We start from the raw sequence: 23,100 nt of genomic DNA on the forward strand, positions 1-23,100 counted from the left end.
CTACCTGCTGAGGCTAGGCTGTAATCCTTCAATCAGTTACTCATGTGAGAGAATGAGCTGCTGAGCTGCCCATCAGCAGCATTCTAGGTAGGGACAGCGCTGTGTGCAAATTCATTTCAGAGTTTTTCTCTCAAGCAAAGAAAGCCCTGATTTAACAATTTAAGCCAGATTTCTGTCATCTCTCTTCTCTGTTCAAACCTCATCTTTTCCTAGTAACTGTGACCTTCCAGGTGTTCTGTCCATTGCAGCTCATCAAGAATAAGAAACAGATGGACAGCAGCCCTACTAGTGGTCTGAGTGATTTAATGTGCATGTCCCAGAATCGTGAAATCAGCAGTCTTTCTGTATGCTGGAAGATTAATGTTTCCATAGTAAATATAAGCCTGTGATTTTAATTTCAGTAGTAACTGAATTGCAGAGTACCTCCGGATTGTATTTGTGCATAGTCCTGTTCAAATGAAATGTTTTCAACCACGTTTCTACATCCCTTCATCTTAGAAAAAGAACCAAAAAATGCAAGATGAATTATGTGGGCTGTTGTATTTTATATAATTCCAATTTTCTTCTAGAAAAACAAAAATTTGGCATAATGGAAGATGAATGAACCCAGCAGGTCTGCTTTACAAACAAAGCAGGCAGTGCTTCCAAGAGTTTATGAACAGTCTGGAGAGGAATACTGGATTAAATGTTCTGTGAATATTGGTGTAGATCTCCAAATATCAAGTAGAATTTTAGCAGAAGTCAGATGATGAGCACAGACAATTAATGAATATTTTTACTTTAATTTTTATCACTTTCCTTTTTTAAGTATTAGAAAGTGTACAGGAGATACTTAACTATTTTTGTCCATGTACATACAGCTAATTCTGTCTGGGATTCAAAAGCATTTATAAATAACACAGTGGGTGATGTTCTTTGTTTAATATTCTCTTGGTGCTGCAATTGTAGGAACAGCAGATAGGTCTTGCTGAAAGCATTAATAAATTATTAAAATTTTCATCACTAACGTGGGCCTAAATGTGAAAGCGTGAAGGAGTTCGGTTTACCAAAAAAAACTCTCCTGTTTTCTGCGAATATGCATAAGGAAAATCTGAAGAAGTAGCAAAACAGGTAGCATGAAACAGATAAGCCTCATTTATTTTTTTTTTTAAATAACTGTTTCTATTCTGTCAGTGACTGATAGTCTGTTCTAACTCCACTGCTTTGACCTTGCCAAGAAGGCACTGGAAGATCCATGAACTTCTGGAGCAAAGGTCTGAGTGATTAGGAAGGATAACTGGCAGTATTGCAGTGCCTCGTGAGCTCCTACCCCTTGTCTCTGACCTTCTTTTTACCACTGCTGATGTTCTCCAGCCTTATCTTCATCCAGCACAGGTGGCACGAAATAAGTTTGGAAGCTACTTACCCAGGAAGTAAGTAGCTGGAAGAGCTGGAAGCTGCTGCTGCTGTTCCCATTGCTCTGCAAGTGGAAAGGATTTTGTAAGATGGTAGCTCCTGCTGAACGCTAAAAACATTTTTCCAGTTCTTTCAGTGCCCCATCAGTTGTCTTTTGCCTCCTAACAACAGCAAAAGCTCAGACCTGGCTCTGGAGCGTTCTCCCTAGCCATGCTCTTTTCTGTCTTAAGAAATGCAATCCTGGCTTCTCCTCTTTGGGGTGGAAAAAGTTGAGTTTTCCCTTGTGCTGCAAATAAAAGCTTTGAGCCAGCTTGGCTACTGCTATAAGTCTACTTTAAATCAGTGAGTAAAACCACAAATATCTTGCAAGCACTGCCTTTGAAATTATTAGAGAGTCCTAATAGTGAAAGCATGTACAAAACAAGGGAAAGTCAATCATTCATGGAAACACGGCTTGCTAGTTGTCTGACATCGTTTTCCCCTTTTTCCTCTAATTTAACAATGTAATTTTCAAAGCTTCAGAGGTTTTATGAGGTAAAAGTAGACTGGATAAACCAAAAATCATTTTTCTTTACTCTTGTTCTTTCAAACCACTGCAAAGCAACTGTAAAATCTCTGCTGTTCTGATCTGGTACTGTTGGCTTTTATACAAAGCTGTCAGTTTTAATTGCAGCCACACACAGGGCACAGCACCAATGAATCAAGCCCAGAAGTATTTAAGGCTCTAGAAATATCCATGTGCTTAGATGTTGTGAACAAAATGTATTGGCATTTCGTATACCTAGCCTTCCTGGTACAATTTTTAATAGAATCTGGTTGGCAAGGCAGCCTAGGAAAACTTGTCTTGCTATAACCAGCTCTCAGTGCTAGCTGTTCCTCTTAATAAATCACTTCAGGTGGTAATTTAGTAGATGTGCAGGGATGCTAAATGTCAAAACAAAAGGCAAGTCAAAGAAGAAAATACCAGCTTTGCAGCAGCCCACTGAGCAGGCTCTCGGAAGCAGCTTGGTTGTAGTAGGGAGAAGCTGTGAATTTCTGTGCTGAACTGTCTGAATGCTGGAAAGTATATACAGCATCTGTATTTTTTTTTCTTACCAGGGAAAATGCATATTTCTGAAAATCTATGTGTTTGAAGAACAGCACAGCAAATTTTGGTCCTTGTTCTCCCTTACTGTAGCTTTTTTAAAAGGAAAGCAATGGTGATTCTGGGGGGAGGAGAGGGGGTCTTAGTTGAAAGATTCCCCAGCTGGTGACTTACTAGAAGTTAATGACATATTCTGTGATAATATCCCAGCAGTCAGAGTTTGTCTTAAACCCCTTGGGGTTTGAGCCACTGTATGCTACAGGTGGAACAACTGAAGACGTTCTGTTTTAAGTTGTCAAAAACTTAGTTGGTTACACTTTTTTATATTGGTTGATATATTTTTAACGGTGAAGTTGAGAGTTGTGTACACCGTTTCCAAACTTTGTTCCCTTATCTACAGTGAAACTTCACATCTCCTTTTCTGAAATGTAAACAAGAATTCAGGATTAGTAATTTTGCAGAGTACTATCACTCTAGGTTTGAAGCAAATTAATAAACTGTAGTCCTTATTTACTGTTGTTCTGTTTCAGTGGGCTAGGCCCATTTTATACATGATCGTTTCAGTCACTGTTGGAAAAAACTGTCCACATCAAGAGTACTGTTTCCTTGTAAGCCTATCACAGACTTCAGCAATGATTTAAAAAAAGAAAAATGAAGAAAAAGGGGGGGATGTAATAAACCAAAAAGTTTGCTTTAACAATAACAAAATGATGCTTGCCAATTTTATCCGAATAACAAGTAGTCATTCTGATTATGCCTGTTAATTATTAACAGTGATTATATGGGTTTTTATCTCAAGATCAATTGCTATCTTTTCTTTCCTAGAGCCCCTTTAGAAATCAGCTGTATTCTTTGGCATCTCAGTTGGGATTCTTCTGGGCTGGTGGCAGTAATTTGAAGTAGCTTCCATAGGGTATGAGGAGGCTAGACAACTTAGAGGTATCGATGTGTTTCTGAAATTCCTTGCTACTTCCAACCATAAGATAGCTGCTTGTAATCTGAAAACCCATAACTTAGGCATCCCCACGCTCTCCTTACAAACTTAGAGTGCAGTAAATAGGTGCTTTGAGATGCAGTCATCGCTCGGGGAACATTCGTGTTCCCAGCCAGCGAGGCTGGAGCAGTATCAGCGACCTGACTGGTGTGAACCCAGCAGCTAGGCTTGTCGTAAGTCAGGGTGGGATGCAAGTAAATCCTAGCTCGACCCTGGAGGTTGAGGAGGAGGGAAGAATGTCTCCAGCCTGCCAGTTGCTTGGTCTTAAAGTGCAGTGAAGTGCTGCTTGGGATTATCGCATTTAGGGCATGAAACTGGGGTTACAGAATAGCCAGCTGGGTTAATGATGTGGCATTTATGAAGGTGGAAACTCGTAGGTCAGTGCCAATGCTTCCCAGGGTGCTGCTGGGCAAGTGAGGGTGATAGTTTTGCTCGTAAGCGATGCTGGAGCTGGGGGACAGCGCTGCTGCTGCTTGAAATGGTGTTCAATTGCCACCACGCCCCACATACTGGAGATAGGATGGGGAAGGCAATTGCTTTCCTTTGGCTGAGCTCCTTATTGAGCCATGCATTAGTCCCTCTCCTCGTTTTGCATACGTCAAACTAAAGCCACTCCTGAAGTGGCAGCTTCAGGATTAAGTTAGTGAGCATTTTGGGGCTCAATTATGGCAATTAGCATTCAGTCATGTTGCATGTTTAAAGGAAAGGGTTGACGTGTAACAATTTGCCTTAAAATAGAACTCTTTTTTGCAAACTCAGCAGCAAGAGAAAGCTGGAGCCTGTAAAACACTTTTCTTGTATTTATATCCATGCTACAAGTGCTCCTGGTGCTACTGACTGTAAATCTATCCCGATGGAAGCAGCGCTATAAACAATTCAGAGTTTTAATACGTGGCATGGCAGTGCTCCATAACGGGACTGCACTGTCCCATTTGTGGTGTGGGTGAGTGACCAGAGGTGAGAGGCAGACTAAAGATTTTAACTTCGGGCACGTACCTGCCTGTTCTGCTTGGAATAGTTTTGTAATTGACGCTGCTCCATGAGAAGAAATGTGCCTTTAACATCTTGCAAGTGAACGTGTTTGCAGAGTGGGAAGAAAATGTCTTTCCTACCAGTTGTCTTAAATTAGCTGCTTCATATCAACCAAGTTTAAGTGTCTGCCTTTCGGATTTTCTTTAAATATTATTTAACAGTAAGTCACCTCTGTGGATTATTTGACAGAAGCATTATATGTGCCTTTTCAGTGAATATCCAGTACTGGTAGTACTGCGCATCCTCCCTTACACGTTACGTAGATCAGTTGACCAGTCTGGTTCACGTCCTTAGTAATCAGATAAACTAAAAGTTTAACATACAAATTAACTCACAAAAGACCCTGAATAAACACTTGTTAAAACATACACTAGGGTAGTCAAGATATAATACACAGACAAATATTTTTTTCCCTTTGACATAAGATAATTTTCCACAAGAATGCAGAAAATCCTGAAGCTGACACTGCATTGGAATTTCTTGATGTAAACAATTCTTTTTAGCCTCCTCCCTTCCTATCTCCCCACCCCAAATCCTTTTTCCTCTATGTAACAGCTTGATCTTCGGTAATTTTATCTTGAGACTGTATTTGGAGTCTTCTAGTAGCTTGTGGTTTTCACTTGTTTAGTGAGCAAAAGCAACGAACTGTTCATGAGACTCCAGAGTGGCACGAGTAAAGCCTGTAGCCTCGGTGCTGGTTACTAAATCAGTTAATTCTTTTTTTCATGGTTGACTTGAAAGCTGGAATGTTTGCATTTTGCGGCTTCTCCAGCAGCTTTTACTTATTTTTGACCTCGTGTTCACCACTACTTCTTGCTCTGACTTGACTACTGAGAAATTCTCATTGGAAACGTCATTTCTCTAGGCCCTCGCTTCTCCTGCTTGGAGCACTCATCCTGGACTTGTGCTTGACTTTGAGGAAGCTGTGGGACAGCTGTCCCACCACAGGATCACCCCAGGTTTCAAAGCAGTGATGCATCTTTGGCCGAACTCTACAATTGTCTTCAAGATAGATGCAGTATTGTGAGTTTTAGTTCTAGGTTCAGGATTTTTAAGCCCCTTCTCTAAAATAGAGGAATAGGAAGGTATTTTATTCAAGATGTTTCTTTTTCTTTCTTTTCTTTTTCAGACTGGTACCCCTCATTAACATTAGCTGGCTTACCCTAGCCTCCTTTTTTTTATTTTATAGTTCTCCCTCTAGTGATGCATTAGTCATTGTTTCTGCACAGTAGCCTTTTTTTCCCTGCAGCAGTAATTTGATTGCAGGATTTCATTTAGTTTCCGTCTAACTCTGTTCCAAACTTCTGCCTCCAGCATAGCACAGCTTGTTCAAAAGCTGTGATAACTGGCCGTGATTTTTCCTTATTTTCTTCTCCCATCTTCGCACCAAAATAGCAATAGAGAGCACAGCATTCCCATGCTTGTTGGAAGGCTTTGTAAATATTAAATGTATTTACAGTCTGTACTATGGGGTTAAATCCCATTGATACGAGATCCAAAGGCAATAATTAACATTTCCATGTTGAGTTTTATTCAGTGGCATGAGTTTGATCTGGCCGATACTGAAGGTTGTGTACCAGTTAATTGAAAGAGCTGGGGAGGGTTTTTAAGAGTCTTCTTGTGTTAAAACTTCGTAACCTGTTCAACACTTGATGCATTTTCTGTCCTTGTTTCCTGGCTGGGGGAGAGCAAAGTGCTTTGAGGTGAGAATACGTTGGGTAATGCATTGGCACCTACTGTCGGAGATCACTTTCATGAAATGAAAATGTCCATAGGTGCAGCTTTGCTTCCATTACTGTGTTACATAAAAGCCTGCTTGCAGAAATAAAGGACTTGAGAGTTAATGAAGGGAAAATTAAGTCTAAATAAAATGTCCTGGCATAAATCGTGCCAGAGAATAAACTTCCTCCCATCTATCGGAACCCAACACAGATCTCTTCATTCATCCATTTACTTGCCTTTAGGCATACCTCCAGTGGTTGTTAGGCAACCATAATAGCGTTGCTGAACACGCAGGCTGGCTAATTGGATTGTCCTCTTCTCGTACGTGGGATTTTTTTTTTGTTCAAACAGCCTTTTTGGTCATTTCTAATAAAGCAAGCACATGCAGGCTATTTCTTTGGCTGACTAGATAAATCAAGAGGATTTTAAGAGTTCTGAGACACGTTGAAGACAGCATTTTGGAATTAGTGTGACATCCCAGCGAATAGTACCTAATGAAAACCCTAAGAATTTGCCTCGTTTGCTACAGAAGTCTTGCTAAATATTGCTTTAATTCAGTACACTTTCCAGTTCTGTTCAAACCAACCTATTCTGATGACATTTTTGGTTGAAAGGCTGTATCCATTTGCACAAATGGAGCTGAACTGGACCACAAAGATGTACTGTTCAAATTGGTTGAGAAGTTCCTGCACCTTGTAACCAGTGTTACTAGGGTGGTCTTAGCAGCAAGGAATGTGTTCAGAGATACAGCCGTGTTTCAGTACGGGGACCTCTTCAGAAATGACATATATCGTACGGATGGCAAGGTCTGTTCTGTGTTACTTGTAGACATTTAGTTCAGGAGGGCCTGTTTCTCCCTTGCCAGCTTCACATGAGTGAACTCTTGCAAGTGGTGTTGAACTTGAGTGTCTAGAAGTTTCCATGCTTGTTCTGAGTACATAAACTAAAAATGCACGTTATTTTTATTTAAGTAACCAAACTTACCTTGTATTAATTATCGCAAGGCAACCTGGTATGTCTTATGCTCCACTTTTTCTCTTTTTTCCTATTTCTCTGTAGATTCACTAAGCTGAAGAGCCTTAACCTCTCCAATAATAATTTAGGAGACTTCCCACTGGCAGTCTGCAGCATCCCAACCCTGACTGAACTCAACGTGTCCTGCAATGCCCTTAGAAGTGTTCCAGCAGCTGTAGGCGAGATGCACAAGCAAGTACTTTCTTAAAACTTAACATACACTGCCTGATAATAAAGGCAACCAACACTTTCATGACTCTGTATGTAATCTTGCTGTGAAAAGCAATTTAAACTTAACTGGGTTGTGTCACAGCAAACTGTCTTGTAGATCTGTATTGCAGCAGTTGTGAGCTGCAGGTAGAGAGGAAGGCACACCCTTTGTGTCTGGAAGCTCTTCCAGTCCCCAGTATTTGACACAAGGGTCACCTTTCACGGTGAAGAGGATGTTTAAACATCCTCGATTATGTGCTTCAGTCATCACACAAGCCACAGTTGTGGGTGGAGCTGTTTGAAGATGTGATGTTCCTACTAGTGTGGCCTGCGTTTCGTAGTTACAAAGGCTTTTAATTGCTCAGTATTTTCTGTAGCAGATGTTAAAGCAGGTATTCCTTTTGTTTTTATTTCTTCTGCCTTTTTGTATATTTTATTTCACTGTAACCACAGCAGGTTTGTGTGTTTATAGGAAGGAAATGGGATTTAACAGGTCACTCACTTCCTTCGTTCTCCCTTTCCCTCCCCTGCCTGTAATAGCTTGCAGACATTTTTGCTCGATGGTAACTTTCTCCAGTCCCTTCCTGATGAATTGGAGCATATGCATCAGCTCAGCTACGTGAGTCTGTCCTTCAATGAATTCACTGACATTCCAGGAGTGTTAGAGAAGCTGACTGCCATGGATAAGCTCTGCATGTCAGGAAACTGTGTGGATACCCTCAACTTACAAGCATTAAAAAGGATGCCTCATATTAAACACGTGGACCTAAGGTAGGTATTTGAAAATGGGGCAGAATAAGTGAACCTAAATCATTGGTGTTGAAACAATTTCTCCTGTGTCATAATATCCCCTGTGTATGAATCCATTGTGTTAATCCATTGAACCATGGACTGTGCTGTTAACTCACAGTACTTGCAGAGACTTCACAGTCTTCTTTGAGGAAGAGGTAGCATGTAGGGGAAGGGATGGCTAGGAAAATGAGTTTTGCAGGAGATTAATATTTACACCAAGAGTTCAAATGAAACAGCCTGGGACACCGGTGACTCCTGCATTTTTAGTTGGTGCCCTATTAGCATAATATAAATGATAGTCCCTGACCCCAAAAGCTTCTATTTGAAATATTACAGATGTGTAGGATGATGGAAAGGTAAATTGAGAGGACGATAATAGATGGTTTAATGTTCCCTCGTATGTTACAAAGCCTAGTCCACAATTAGTATTTTACCGATGCTTTCAGCTGATTGTCAAGAGATCCTTATTGCAAATGGCTCTGGTCCATGGAGATTCTTTCTTCTTACTGTCCTTGGACAAACCAGATTCAGCATTTAGCTAAGTGAGGCTCAGCCTGGACCCTGAGGTCCAAATAATAATGAATTTTGGACCTGTTCAGTTAAATTAAGCTGTTGAACCTAAAGCTTAGTGTACCGTACTGTTGCGTAGCTGTTAGACTTCGGATTCAAGGAAAGGCCAGCGTAAGTATGTGCTGGTTAAGAAAATGGCTGAGATAGATTAATGAATTCTTAAGTGCATTTGGTGGGGTTAAAACGTGTCTGTGAGTTTGTATGTTAAAAGACAGAGACAGCGCCCATACAGTTTTAGCTTTTTTTTTTTTTTTGATGGCATTGTGGTGTTGGTGCTTTTTTCAAAGATCTTCTGCTTCCCATTTGTGTGGGGTCTGAAGGTTGTAGAAAGCAAAGGGAATCTTGAAATCTACACCAGCTATTTCAGTGGTTCAGCTTTTAGTTAATGTAAGCAGTACCGATCGGGGTTTCAATAATGTTAGCTTTTGGCCTTAGAGTAGAGATGCTGTGGTTGAGATTGCCTTCAGTTCCAGCTGTGCAGTTTATAGAGCCCTTTCATTGTCTGCCGCATCCTTTCTGCACCAAGCAGTGAGCATTAGTTCTTTGTAAAGCTGCCCTGGCTATTTCATGTCAAATATGTTTGTAAACTGTACTTGCTGTACTGTGAAGTGCTTTGCTTTAGTGAAATCAGAAGTAAGCACTGCCTTGTAAATTGCAAGCAGAAAAAAAAAGCCTGTGATGGCGGAGGGGGCAAATTCCCTGATTTATTCTGATGGAAAAATGTAGTTACTTTGAAAAATATAAAGCTGTTATGCAGAGGACAACTTGTGAAAGAATGAGCAACAGCAAAACCTTAGGTAGGTGCCCTCATCCTCACTAGGGAGGCATAATGGGCCAACAGAAGCTGACAGACTGATTTTTATTGTTCTGGTCAGATCTGAGAATTTGAAACTGAACTCTTTGAAGTGCTCGGCCATCTCAAATATTGCTGTTACAAATAGTGCTGTTTCGCTTGTAACTTCCCCAGAAATTGCTGACTATTGGCAGCTTTAATGCACTGCAGTGAAGCTGTGATAAAACCTGTTCTCTGATGGCCTCGTCTTGGGTTTTTGCTTTTTCTTTCAACCCCCTTTTTCAGGTCTCTGAATCTGCTCACCATGGAATATGGTGAGGCAAGAGGCAAGTATGGGAACTCATAAATCTCAGTTTGGCCTTTCAATAAGACAGGAGACACCAATATTTGCAGATTTCTTATGTCTACCAGACCTTTCCAGCTGGCGCTCATGATACACCTGCAGTTTTATTTTCTTTTCCATACTGTCAGGCACAAGTAACAGCCAGATCATCTTTTATTTTTACAGACACAATAAAAATACTTACCTTCTTGCAGAGCTTTTTATCAATGTTTTTCAAGGTAGTTTAGAAAGGAACTCAGTGTCATCATTTCCTTGTCATAATGGATAAAACAACAGAACCGATCCATTTTGCTTTTAAAAATCGTTTGATGTAGAGAAAAATATGTACAATCAAACTTGATCAGAACCTAGTTTAATCCAATGCAACCGATTGTAGAGTGAGCATTAGTTTGTCAGCAGGGTCCTGTCGTGTAGCTACATTTAATCTCCCTTTTTGTCTGCAAGATTAAATTCAATTAGGAGATTGGAGGCTGCTGAAACAGACTTCCTGCACCATGTGACCCAACTGGATCTCAGAGACAACAAACTTGGAGAGCTGGATGCGACAGTTTTTAACAACGTTGAAGTGTTACACTGTGAACGGAATCAACTGGTAACTCTCAAAATCAGCGGATATTTTCTTAAAGCCCTGTATGCTTCCTCGAATGGTAAGTGTGTTTCCAGGGCAGCTGTCTTTGTCAGACGATTTCTGGGTTTCTGTAACTGGTTCTCAGTGGGATGCTTACGGAGTACAATGCAAGTAATTGAGAGGAGTCAGGAGGCGCTTGACACGACTCCAGGATAAAAGCTTTACGTATGGTGTATCATGACTTTTGAATAACACTATGCTACTGATTTGGAGCTCTCAAAACTGTGAGATCTTAAAATTTGGACCGAAATTCCCCTCTTTGTCAGCAGGGAGGGGAGGGGTCTTGAAGTTGTCTTTTTTTGGGCTATATTAATACGTTGCTTTACCAAGGGTAATAAGGAATTTATTGCTTCTCTCTGGACTTATAGTTTGAACAAGTGTCCGTTCTTGAGACAAATGAAAACTTTATATTTTTGCTACTACTTTTAGGTACTCGCTCTGGCCAGAAAGCTACAAATTCTATAACGAGTAACTTCATTTGCATTGTATAATAAAAATTACGTGGCCTTTTCCAGTTGAATAAGTCCTGTGTTCCATTAATAGGATTTGTTTAATCTGTCTGTAGAAGCTGCTGTTACTTAAAATACTCGGTTTTCACCACCATTTTTATTGTTTGGAGTAGTTTGGCATGGAATAAACAAAACACAAGCTCAGAGAGCTGTGAATTTGCTGAACAGTCTGCGCTGTCTTTAAAAGGCTGTCATCCTAACGATATCCAGGCCCATGCCTTCATTAAGTATTCATGCCAGGATCTTTGTAGCTAAGAAAAGTGAACATAATCTGAGCATGTGCTGTGCAATGTGAGCTGAGAACCCAAGTTGGTCTGGACCTAGCAAGCAACAGCTTGTTTGGTCGGATAGCCGGCAGGAAGACCAAGGCACTCTTCTTTGCACCCTCAGCCACCGTGTTTTAATCTTCCTTCTTTGTCTGTACTATTGGTGACCCGCTGAAAAAAGCAGAGTACTGCCTGTTCTGGCTAAAGAAGATGAAGTAGGGTGACAGAGATGAAGTTACACCTCTGGGACAAAAATGGAGAAATAAAAATCTGCTGTGAATTTTAATTCTCCATTTTCTCTTTTCTGTTCAGTTATGTAGTGTCTGTCACAGCAAGTACAACCTGATGCAGCTAGCATACTCGGATATAATAAAGAGGAAAAAAAGGCCCAAATCTTGAGAAGCTCTTTTAGTTTAGTGACTGACTCAGAAATCTATAGGTGTTAGCTGCTTGAAATACTTTGTACAGAACAGCAAAATTGAAAAGCTTTATCATTACGTGTTTATTTTTCACCCCCTAGAACTTGCTCACCTTGATGTGTATCCAGTTCCTAATTACTTGGCTTATATGGATATTTCTAGGTAAGAGTCGTTTACTATTTTTATTTTTTTTTAAACATAATGAAGTTTATGGAATAAGAAGGCTCACTGTGTTTTACTGAGTGGAAGTGGAAGCAGGAAATGGACCTTGATGCATGAGAGTGCTGATTCTCAAAGTCAGTCCTTGGGCTTTTTCCTCCTGGCCAGCTCTTCCTTGTTTCCTTTTCATTTATTTTTATTTATTTTTATTTTTAGCATTAAAAGCATTATGTGCCTTTACAGTTACGGGAAAATAATTGTCCTCTTTTAAAGATTTCCTGTCTTATACAGCCAATGCAGGATTATTCAACCGTGCACCAATATGAGACATGTAGAGAAGTTCCTTTTTGGACTTCTGTATCAGTCCCAGTGTAGGTGACAGTCTGTTAGTCTGCTCTCCAGTTGTGCAGCTCCTGCAGCTCATCGTTGTCCACAGCCCTGGCTGTCGCAGGGATGTCTGCAGTTGCCATTTGAATGTATCCAAAAATCTCAGCTTCAAAAGGGAGGTAGGGTAAGGAAAGAAATGCAGAAGGAGCTGTTTTAATTTGTGGCTTTTTTTGGGGAAAGCATTTTATACGTGTGCTTAATGTCTCTCTTAAGTAAGGAATTACTCATCTGCACATTGTAGTGGTGTAATTTCATTCATTAAAAAGCCTGCTTAAAGCACTCTTAACTGTTCAAGGTGATTGTAGCAATTACTGAGTTAACCTGGGTTAGTGGCCATCAGCTTCAAAGTTTCATTAACCATGAGTTACTCTTACTGTGCACCTAAATGTGCCACACAGGTGTGACTAAATAAGTGCAAATTGTTTTAAGTGCACTTTGTAAAGCTGTGTTCTCCATGTAGTTATACATGAAAATGGAGCAGAATGTGTGGTGTTGATCACAAAACCATTTCTGTGCTTTGATGGCATTGTAACTAAATGGATGGGGTGTCTTTAGCTTCTAGGCGCACTTGGAATTGGGGAAGTGCCTGATCATGATTTGATGCCCAGGTTTGTATCTGCATATGCTAACTTTACATCTGGATTATGGCTTAGTAAACCTCCCGTGTTCTGTATTCATAGAAATCGCCTGGAAAGCCTACCTGAGTGGGTATGTGACAGCAGAAAACTGGAAGTGTTGGATGTTGGCCACAATCGGATACATGAGCTGCCTGCCCGGTGAGTCTTGCAGACCCGTTGCAAGATTTGGAGCAGGATAAGCAATTCAGAAATAATTGCTGATTCAGTGTTTAGCTTGTTCCAGTGATTGCCAGGCCTGTTTTATCTTCTGTTTTGATTTTATTTTTACCTTGTGGGGTGTCATCATACCGCAAGCTTCCATCCAGCCTTTCTTCTTTTCCTTTTATGCAAAGAAATCAGTGCCTTTGAACTCAGGTTGGAAATTTTGAAGCTGTTCAAGGAGGAAAGCCCTTCATTTTTAACACTGAATATTAAATATTTACAACCATAACTTTGCACGACAGTTTAGGGATCCAGGAGCTGTGACTTATTTCTATTTCAGCGGTGCCTAGATTCTCTGCCTCATAAGCTTCATTTGAGTTTCAAATAAGAAAAAGGTTTGAGAGGAGAAAGTAAAGCTGCATAAAGCAAGTAAGCTTTTGCAAGTAGAGCAATTGCCTTTACTACAAGGATGATCTCCCTTCCAGGAGTCTGAACTTTAAATTGATAAAGTAGTAGGATAGCAAGTGAGTAGGAAGGAAAATAGTTGGGTTTAAATCGTGAAGGGCTGTTGGGAACTTCTGTCTAGAGAGACCCAGTCCAAATACCAGTCAGGTGGTGGTATTGAGAATTTTTAAGTGAATTTTTAATTTATAATTTTTAATTTTTATGTACAGAGCTATTGAAAATTGTGGACAGCTGCTATAATGATGAGCTATTAAATATTTTCCTTCCAAAGCTATAGAGAACAGAAGAGCATCAGAAACCAAAAAGAATAGTTTTGTCTGGGTCTGGAAATTTAGTATTGGAGATGGGAAGAGAATAGATATCAGAAATATGGGCAGAACAGGATGTGAGGAGACTTACTGAGCAAGTTAACTGTTTAACATGCAGACTATTAATCCCTCTGTTTTTTCCACACAAAATGAAACTTGCACCTACTCAGAAGTGGGGGGAGCCAAAGTTCATTTGCCTTTCATTTGCACTTCATAACAGCAAGGAATATCAAGGCATACCGGATATCTTTGGGAGATTAATGATTAGCTTGAAATTAGGTACAGTCAACATCCCACTTGTCTCTCCTGCCATCTTATCGTTAACCTCAGGAAACAGCTTATCTTTGAAAGCTCTTCTTTGTAGTATGTGTCTAGATAGCTTAGCTCCTAATAAGTCAGCTCAGTTTTAGGGCCCGGTTCAAAACACAGGCTTTGAACATCCATTAATCTTCAGAAAAACTTGGGTCTGGATTCAAATGCAAATGGCTCAGGCTTACAGTAAGTATATTTAAAAAAAAAAAAAAAAAGTGCCCAGTAAGTGGACTCGTGCACTGTTTCTTGCTTCTACTTCTGTATAGAATACCACTCTGAAAATCCGTCAAGTAAATGAACAGCACTTTCCTAGGAGAGTGCTTGCAACCTGAACCACTAAGTGTTCAAGCCTTGACCAGCAGTATCCTGGAAGGCTGAAGGTTGCATCTAATCTAAACAGACTACAGCTGAGGCTGTTTGTATTTGCTTCTTAAACAGAAAAGCAGCCTTGAAGCCTGAAAGTTGAAGCACTTTCAGATAAAGGACTGTGTACTAATATTTTCATCAAAGAAAATGGTAACAATGTACACTGTTGGACTGTAATGCAGCCATTTCTGCTTTAAAAGTACTGAAAAACAACAAAAAGGGTACTTAAGTCTCAGCTATGCAGAGTAAACTCATTACCATAAAACTGACATTGCCAGAGAATTCCCCAAAGAAAACGTAAATCCTTCAATTAAAGGTTGCCAAAATGACCTTGCTGCCACCAATGAGCAGATGTTTGTATGTGTTTTTGTTTCTTTTTTGTCCATTTTTGAACAGATCTATTGGTATGCAACATGGTGCTTTGTTTTTCAAACAGTTGCTTACTGAAGGAATTGGTTGAGTGTTTTCACTAAGTCATGTTTTCTCCCAAGATGCTGATGCTAGGCGGCATGCCTGCCCTTAGAAATTTTGATGCCATCAAAGCTTCCAGTGGGAGTCAGGCAAGTGGGAAAGCTGCCCATAGGGAAGAGCAGTCCTGGTGTCCTGGTTCCCTACCCAGCAGGAGAACCAAGTGTCCCAGGCTCATCAGGAGCTTGCTTGGTTGAACGCTGGTGGTTCAAGGTTTCTTCAGGGAGCCCAGTTCCTCTGGTGCTTGTGTAACTTGAAAACAATGTGAAATCACTAAATGTGATATTTTTTTTTTTTTGGAGGTGTTCTCATCAAACTCTTCTTTTTTTCTTTAATGTTTGGTTTGATGACACTGGCCAGTCTTGATGAGGAAAGTAAGTAGAATAGAAAGGCAAACCCATAGAGATTTTCTAGTAAATGCAGAAAGAAACAAAAAATGGTCAAATGCCAAACATGCAATAGATATGCTTATCACTGGATGATAAATCTTTTTACCCTGTGTTGAGTCTTCTGGAATGATATGGCTGGCTGTTGACCTGTCTCCATGGTCTTAGTGCAGATGATCGAGCCAACTGAGATAACTGTTAGTGCTGGCACACAGATGCAGAGTATGACTCTATCTGTCAAGGGGAAAATAGTCAGCATACTCCATTGATTATTTTGGCACAGTAATCTAATGACCCCTGATGTAGTGTAGGGAAGGGGGGGGTTCTTTATGTGTATATAGTTCATTGTAACAAAGGGAAGGAGATTTTTTTTTTGCATTAATGCTGAGTAATTTGAAAATCTTTGATTGAAACTGGTCAGCAATATGCACAGGCTCGCCGGATTAAATGGTACAGTAGCAAGAATGTAAGACGGGTGGCAGATGAAGAAAGAGCTTTTTTTTTTTTTTGTAATTTATTGAAAGGGCTTTCTCTTCAAAATAAAGACTTGTTCCTTTTTTGAGGTCATTGAGTGCGGATTTTTAAACTCCTTACTGAGTTCTTTGTACAGCAAAATTTAGCTTTAGTATTTGATTAAAATAGCCATTCTTTCCTTTCTCCCTGTATTGCTCTTTTCTTCGATCTCTCCCACTATATCCCCACCTCCTGCAGAAATGGAGCAGGGGGATGGGACCGTGGGTCATCTATCATTTGTAAAAGCTCAAGAAAGGAAAGCCGATTAGATAAATTTCATTCACTGTAGAACTGGAAAGGAGGCTTTATGCTAGTCTGGTATTAAGGGAAAAGGAAAATGGGGGGTGGGGAATTGCACTGGATTGAATCAGCACCTGATGAATAAAGTACAGTGAAGTTTGTGGGGTGACTGGTGCTTTCACCCACACTTCTTAAGTTCTTCAGCTATCTTGAGGGATCCCATAAGCGCCATTTCTGCAGCCATCGTTAGTAATTACCTACTTCATAGGCGTGTTTCAATATTCACGTCTTATGCACTGCAATAAGATAGACCTTTCTCGCTACTTTCCCTCCTTAATCATCCTTAAGTCTCCTTCCCTGTCTCTGAGCAACCTTTTTAAGAAGTTGGTGGAGAGTGGGAAGATGTTCTCAGATCCGTGCGTAACTAATACCGGTCTGCTAATCAGTTGGCTGAATCACTTGCTGGTAATGAACTGTGATAGCACACTTAAATTCCCAAGGCAAATCTTCAGCTGAGATTTTTATTATTTTTGGTGTGTTTTCTTTCTCTCAGGTTGTTTTACAATAGTAGCTTGCGCAAGCTGCTGGCGGGACACAACTTGTTAGGAAGGCTACCAGATCGGCTTGAGCGAACACAAGTGGAGGTTCTGGATGTGCAACACAACCAGCTCCTGGAACTGCCATCTAACCTGCTTTTGAAAGCAGACAGGTAAATGTAAAGGAATTTGTTTTCAACTTGTGTGAGAGAAACCTTGCTTTGTGCTTTATTTCCTAGTTGAAGGGGTAATGTGAGGTTCCCCTGATTTGAAAGTTGTCAAACCTTGGGTGATAAGAACAGATGTCTGCCCAACTCACCAAAACACAGATTCTTTTTATTCTGGCTTTGTTGCCTTATATGGTTACTTTTTTATCCCCACCAAGCTCCTGCTGTACACCTACTTCTTGAAATCGAGCTGTAAAGTGAAGCGCATGCTATTTTCTACTACATACACTGAGATGAGTTAGTGGCAGTTTCTTTAAGTATATATTCCTTAGGTTTGCTTGAAGAAGTGTGAAAGCTTCCCCCCCCCTCCTTCAGTCATGGGCTAGAACTTATTTATACCTGCCAAACAAAACAAAATCTGTGCATAAGGCTGTCAGAATAACTCAGTTATTCCTGTGTCCTTGCTTTGTGAATTTCTTATGTCTTTCAAATGTTTGTCGCTAATTTAGCTGGTGTCACCGCTTGATCTGATTTTTGGCTTCTTATTTTTATACCGCTGTTCCTTTAGTCTCAAAGTCTTCATAATCTTTCTTCCTTGATCTAAACATATCCTGTAAAGTGACTGTGATTAAAATACCAGGGATTCATAGCATCGCTGGGGTGGCGGATGGGCTTGCCACGCTTGATGTCAGTGTTCCTTGCACCTCTGCACTTCAACAAAGTGTTGTGGGATTTCTGAATATTTTAACCCATGTGTAACTTAACAGGCAGTGAGATTTTTCTGCTGTGGGGTTTTATTTCTAATCTTAACTGTGACAAAGGGAACACACAGCCCCTAGGTTTCTTGAGAGGTGAAGAAGGACTGGTGATCTGTCACAGATCATCACCTAGTTAAGAATAGTGCAAAACTCCTCCTTTTATACTGTTCATACTGCTGTGAACCTCTGTTTATACTTCCTGAGATTCAGGGCATCAGAGCTGCGGAATTAGGTTGGTTGAGATGCTTTCTATGTAAACTTGGTTTTGGAACTGTCTTGTTCAAAGAATAAGAAGGAAATTATCTTTTAGTTGAAAAATTGTCTTCTAAAGGATGGACTTTATTAGGACAAGGTTTAGGTTTATCCCAGTATGGCATTTCAGTCTTGATTTGCTTTAAAGAAACTTTAAAGTAATTTTTGTACTTAAATTTTTATTTTATTTTAAGCTATTGCATACCTGTCCGCATTCAGCTGTTGGTAGGGTACCACCTTTGAAAGAAAAATGATGATCAGCAAAGTTGTTCTGATATTAATTACTGTTACAGTTGGGACTTTACATAAAAATGCAATCAAAACGATCAAATGTAGCAATGCTGCTGCTGTAATAATTGCAATCACCAGTTATGTTTCTGTTTAAATGCAATGAAAATCATATGGGAAAGATGTTTAACAGCAGCAGCTGTAATTGTCTTGTACAAGAGTTTGAGAAAGTCATCCCCATTAGATGTTGCATGAACTTCAGATGTCAAACCTTGTAGAAGTTTTTTCATGAAGGCTGCAAAATTAGGTCAATTTAAAATAATCCTATTTACAGGTCCCAAGTTGAAATTCCTGTCAACTTGGAAAGGAAAGAAACCTTTAAGTAAGATTCAGAAAGCTACTGGCATCTGAGAAAACAAGGCGAGCAATACTTCAGTAAATTTATTTACAAGTTGTAGGTCTTGAATGCAGATTAGTGCAATCCTGGCAGAGAATCTGGATAAAAATTCTTGGGCTGCAACTCACCTTTTTAAACTGAGCTACAGAACTGTAGACAGCTTTTTTTTCCCCCCTTCCTTTTTTCATGATGCCAAAATGAACAAGCACAGGCTAAAACTAGAATTGGGGCTAGACTTTCAGAAGTTGGCAAAATGTTGGCTGAGAAGAGGTAGAACCTAAACCTGCTTTGAATAGCATATTCAGTGGCTGCTTCCGACTTGGAGACTTTTTCCGTCTGCATCTTTGAGGTGACGCAGCTTCCAAGCAGCACAGGGAATGTGTTTAAACTTCTCTACAGGTATTAACAGAACAGGAGGTGAGCACAGCTTACCCATTCTGGGATTTCATCACCACTGCAGCCTCCCTCGTTTGTGATGATGACAGAAGCAGTGAGCTTGCGGGGCTTTCCCATGTTGCCTACCCCGTTACTGCCTTAGAAGACTTGACTTAAAAATGGTTTGTCCATGCTGCTGCTCCTATTCCTGCTGCAGAAGTGATACCTGTGAAGGAAAATAGCAGCCCCCGATGGAAGGGTTTTACGCTTGAAATTTCCTGTAGCAAACATCTTTCTCTTCACTTTGCTTTTAGATGTTTGCTTCTGTCAGCAGCTAAAGGTCTGGACCAGGGAAAGGTGTTTAGGGGTTCTGTTCGTTTTTCAGAAAAGGTGAGATGTTTCTCTTCTCAAAGCATCCCCTGGGAAGCACAATCTGTGCTGCCAGACATGGCAAGGGAATTGGGTTCCCTGTGTGTAACGTTGGACAAATCACTTTACAGAGCCCTTATCTCTCCACAAAGTGACTTATCTTCTGCGACATGAAAAGATGGGTTTATTTTGGGGGGAAGGTACTCAAGTCTATGCAGTTGGCAGATGATATCTTGTCTTAATATGAAGTCTCACGTTGTGAATTATAAGCGCTTTCTCCTTCTCAGTCCTGAATATTTGACTACGTGTCTCTGAAGCGCGTTGGGCAAATGCCAGCACAAACACTGGTGAGCTTTGACATCCAGAAGACCCGAGAAAGGCAGGGAAACCAGGGCATTGGTGCGCATGGAGGGAGTATCACTTTCACCAAAACAACAACAAAAACTGAAAAACCTCTCCGTTCTCTTCATAAAATGTATGGACATCAGTTTTGCTCTCTTTAACCCTTCAAAAACCAATTAAAAAGATGGATTTTCTGATGAAGAGTATAATTTATGGTTATTTTGTCTTTTTTTTCTTCTGCTTTAAACTGTTATTTGAGAAGAAACGGAGGACTTTCTGTGAAACATTGCTCTGACCAAGACTGAACTTGGTTCTGTTTATTCTGCTGAAAGTATGCACATCTTGATCATGTTAGCAAGGATTTCTCTTGTTGGGTGGGGATTTTCTTGGCAAGACGAGCGCCACCGAGACAGCCAGATAATCTGTTCATTTTTCATTACCAGATGCTGCAAAAATAGAGAACTCATGCGAGTGTTATAGCTGATGGGAAAAACTCCCAAGCAGAGTCCTTAACCTTTCTCTTTTATTTTTATTTATTTTTTTTTGCACACCTGCAACCCCACAGCCTTTTGTTTCTACTCGCTGCTTCATTTGTTGTGTTGGCAGATGCCTTTCCCGCTCTGTCCAGTTCTCGTACAGCCTTTTTGCTGCCTTCCTCGACCAGCTTGCAGCAAAACTAACAGCGTAAGGCCATGAAAGCAGTTCTACGAAATGTCCTTTGGATCAGATGGGCAGGCATTTAAGAGTTTAAATTCGCTGAGTTTAGTAGAAAAACAGTGGCAGTGGGTCAGGTGGGTCTAAAAGTGGAGAGACAGTGATGAAGGTCAAGGGTTTGCCTGTTGCCTAAACTTTCTTTCCAGTGTCTGTGGATGTTGTAGCTGTAGGCAGACCTTTAAAAGAGCCCCTGGATTATTTAAAGCTGTTATATGGTGAAGGTCTAACTGTGATCTGCCTCGATTAAATCTTGAGCTTTCTGTTGGTTTGTGGTGTCCGGCAGTGGCTAGAGTGGAGGCTAAGCCAGTGTCAGCTGTTCAGAGCCCGTCCTCTAGGCTCTTTTCTGCACCATTCTTGTTTTCAGCTTTGTTCAGCTGTTCTTACCTGTTTTGATTTTGTTGGTGGTGGTGGTTTTGATCTGATTTATTTTTATTTTTTTGCTGGAGTTCTGGAAGGTGACCCAGTTAAACTTGTTTGATATTTGCCATTTCCACCCACTGTGGCTGCTGCCTTCTTATGCAAGGACTCATACATATCGTGGATACAACAGGAGTGAGAGAGGAAACAAATTCAAATGAATGCAGGGAGTGTTTGACGCACGTACTTTGGTTGCAGAAGTGCTTACCTGCAGTTGTTTCGTGGTTGGTAGGTCAGGGTTTGCAAACAGATACCTTAGAAACTGGGGATGTCTCGGTTAATGAAACAGCTGAAGATAGGTTAGAAAGTAAGAGCTGAGGTGGCAAAAGCACTCAAACATAGTTGGCTTGCGTTTTTGGCAGTTCATCAACAGGAAGGGGATTCACTGGAGTTTTTTTGTCCTTTTTTTTTTTTTTTTTTTTTTTAAGGGAGCAGAAGTTCTTTGCATCAGTTTGCAAAAAACTTCCTTGGTCATTTTTTCCCCCAGACACACCAATCTGAAAGGTTTCTTCCTCTCACACACTTGCTACTGCAGTCGTAAATTATTTCAGGATTAGGTGATGAGAAATTGAGGGCATGTCTCTGCAGAAGGGACTGAAGAAGAAATTTTCTGTTTTGATTGCTCGGTGCTGATGGAGATCTTGGGGCACAGGCCAAACTGGAGATCTTGATTTCTCCGCGTATTTTATTTTACAGCTGCAGCATTCTTTCCAACATTTATCAATACTTCCAAGCTAAGCTCAGTGGTTTTTGACTTGCTGCTGCTTTGTCGCTGGATACAGTTTTCTGTGCTGCTCTTACTAATGTTGAACATTCGTAAGCATTTTGGAGTACTTAAATTATTCCTGTGGTGGCTGTGTCTTTATGGCAAGCCAAGTTTGCCAAGCTACCTCAGAAGATGCTGAGGAATTGGGAGATGCAATTTTAGTGACACCTAACAATTTAGCCTGTGTGTGTGCTGGAGGTAGACTTCTATGTTGAAGGGGGAAAAAAAAAAAAAAAAAAAGATTTTGAACCTTTTGCAGCTTCCCATAGATTTTCTTCCCCTGCTCTTGGAAGTTCAAACTCAGTTCAGAGCCCTCTGGATTTAAATAGGGAAGGCATGTGAATGCTGCATGCATATTAGGTCTGTTCTGTTGAATTAGATCCATGCCCTTGATTCTGGTGTATTCTTTGGGACAGTCTTTATTTTCTCTTGGAGAAGTTGAGTCTAGCAAGGGATTTTACTTTAATACCCCATAAAACTGAAGGTGACTTACTCCAGCCAGAGTTCAATGTTTATATTATTACTCCAGAGGAGAATTTGCACCTTGTCAATGCTGACGAATTCTGGCATCCTCCTGCCAATGCTTTTCTTTCTTTCTTAATCCCTGACACTCTTCTAGTACTTGTTAATTCACGCTCCCCTCGCTGCATTATACTCTGCTATGTGCGCAGGCTGCTGAATTCAGGATTTTGTAGTGATGCTGTACTTTGTTCATGAGCTTGTGGTGTAGTGTGTGGGTGGAATTGGAAGGGGAAACAATTAATTTGGGACTGAGCTTTAATACTTGACGTTCTGCTTCCATCTGATAAGCAGTACGAGTGGGATATCTTCAAGGAACATGAATCAGTTCAGGTCCATGCACAAGAGAGATGGCAACAATTGTGCCCAAGTAAATTTCCTCTCCTCCAGAGGGCACTTGGAAGATGTGCCTTCTGAGCTGGTGGCTGGCACAGTGCGTGAGGATGAAGGAACAGGGGAGTGGAAATAACCCGGTGGAGGACTTCTGTGTTAAATCAGAGGGAAAAACTGATGGGCAAGTATAGATTTTTTGGGCAGAAGAATCTAGCACAGAATCAACAAAGCTTTATGCAGCAGCAATCTGCTAGTTCGTTCTGTCCTGTGCCCAAAGAGCGGTGTCTCTCCTTTAATCCAGAGAATATTTTGAAAAAAGGATCTTTGGAGAATGTGTTTTTACCATTTTAATGTAACAGCTGGTCAGAAGGAACATGTAAATAAGCAGCATACTCTTTTTCTCATGGTATCAGCTATCTTTTGAGAATTAAGCTACAGATGGAGATTACTACGTGACTACCCTGAATCTGAGTGCTGCGTGGCTGTGAGTGTGCACGTGGAGGTGTTTGCTAGGTGTGGTGAGGGTGAAAGACCCCGCTACCACAGGGTGCTCATTCTAGGCTGCTGGCAAGATGTTGCTAGCCACGTAAGCACTGCGAACACCAAGGCACTAAACAGTAGGTCAGGAGGCTGGGGATTTATTTCCAGTGTTGTCATATCACTCTGGAAGACCTGGCAAAAGGTGGGGAGGTGGAAGGATACAGGGCAACAACTCTCCTCTCTGCTTTCCCCATTGGAAAACGTGCGTTCAAAACCTGTTTTTGGCAGGAATA

The 23,100-nt window shown here is 40.7% G+C and overlaps 1 protein-coding gene across 1 annotated transcript in view; it reads left to right on the forward strand.

The window, feature by feature from the left end:
* The window catches only part of PHLPP1 (PH domain and leucine rich repeat protein phosphatase 1), a 129,021-nt gene that overhangs the window by 86,356 nt on the left and 19,565 nt on the right, over window positions 1-23,100 (forward strand). The window contains exons 5-10 of the mRNA XM_082752596.1: window positions 7,287-7,433; window positions 7,992-8,222; window positions 10,394-10,596; window positions 11,873-11,933; window positions 12,998-13,093; window positions 16,708-16,863. Coding sequence (XP_082608722.1) covers window positions 7,287-7,433; window positions 7,992-8,222; window positions 10,394-10,596; window positions 11,873-11,933; window positions 12,998-13,093; window positions 16,708-16,863 — 894 coding nt within the window. The remainder of the gene's footprint in view (window positions 1-7,286; window positions 7,434-7,991; window positions 8,223-10,393; window positions 10,597-11,872; window positions 11,934-12,997; window positions 13,094-16,707; window positions 16,864-23,100) is intronic.

This window comes from Aythya marila, assembly GCF_965140915.1.
Source record: "Aythya marila genome assembly, chromosome: 2".
In the NCBI taxonomy this organism is placed as follows: domain Eukaryota; kingdom Metazoa; phylum Chordata; class Aves; order Anseriformes; family Anatidae; genus Aythya; species Aythya marila.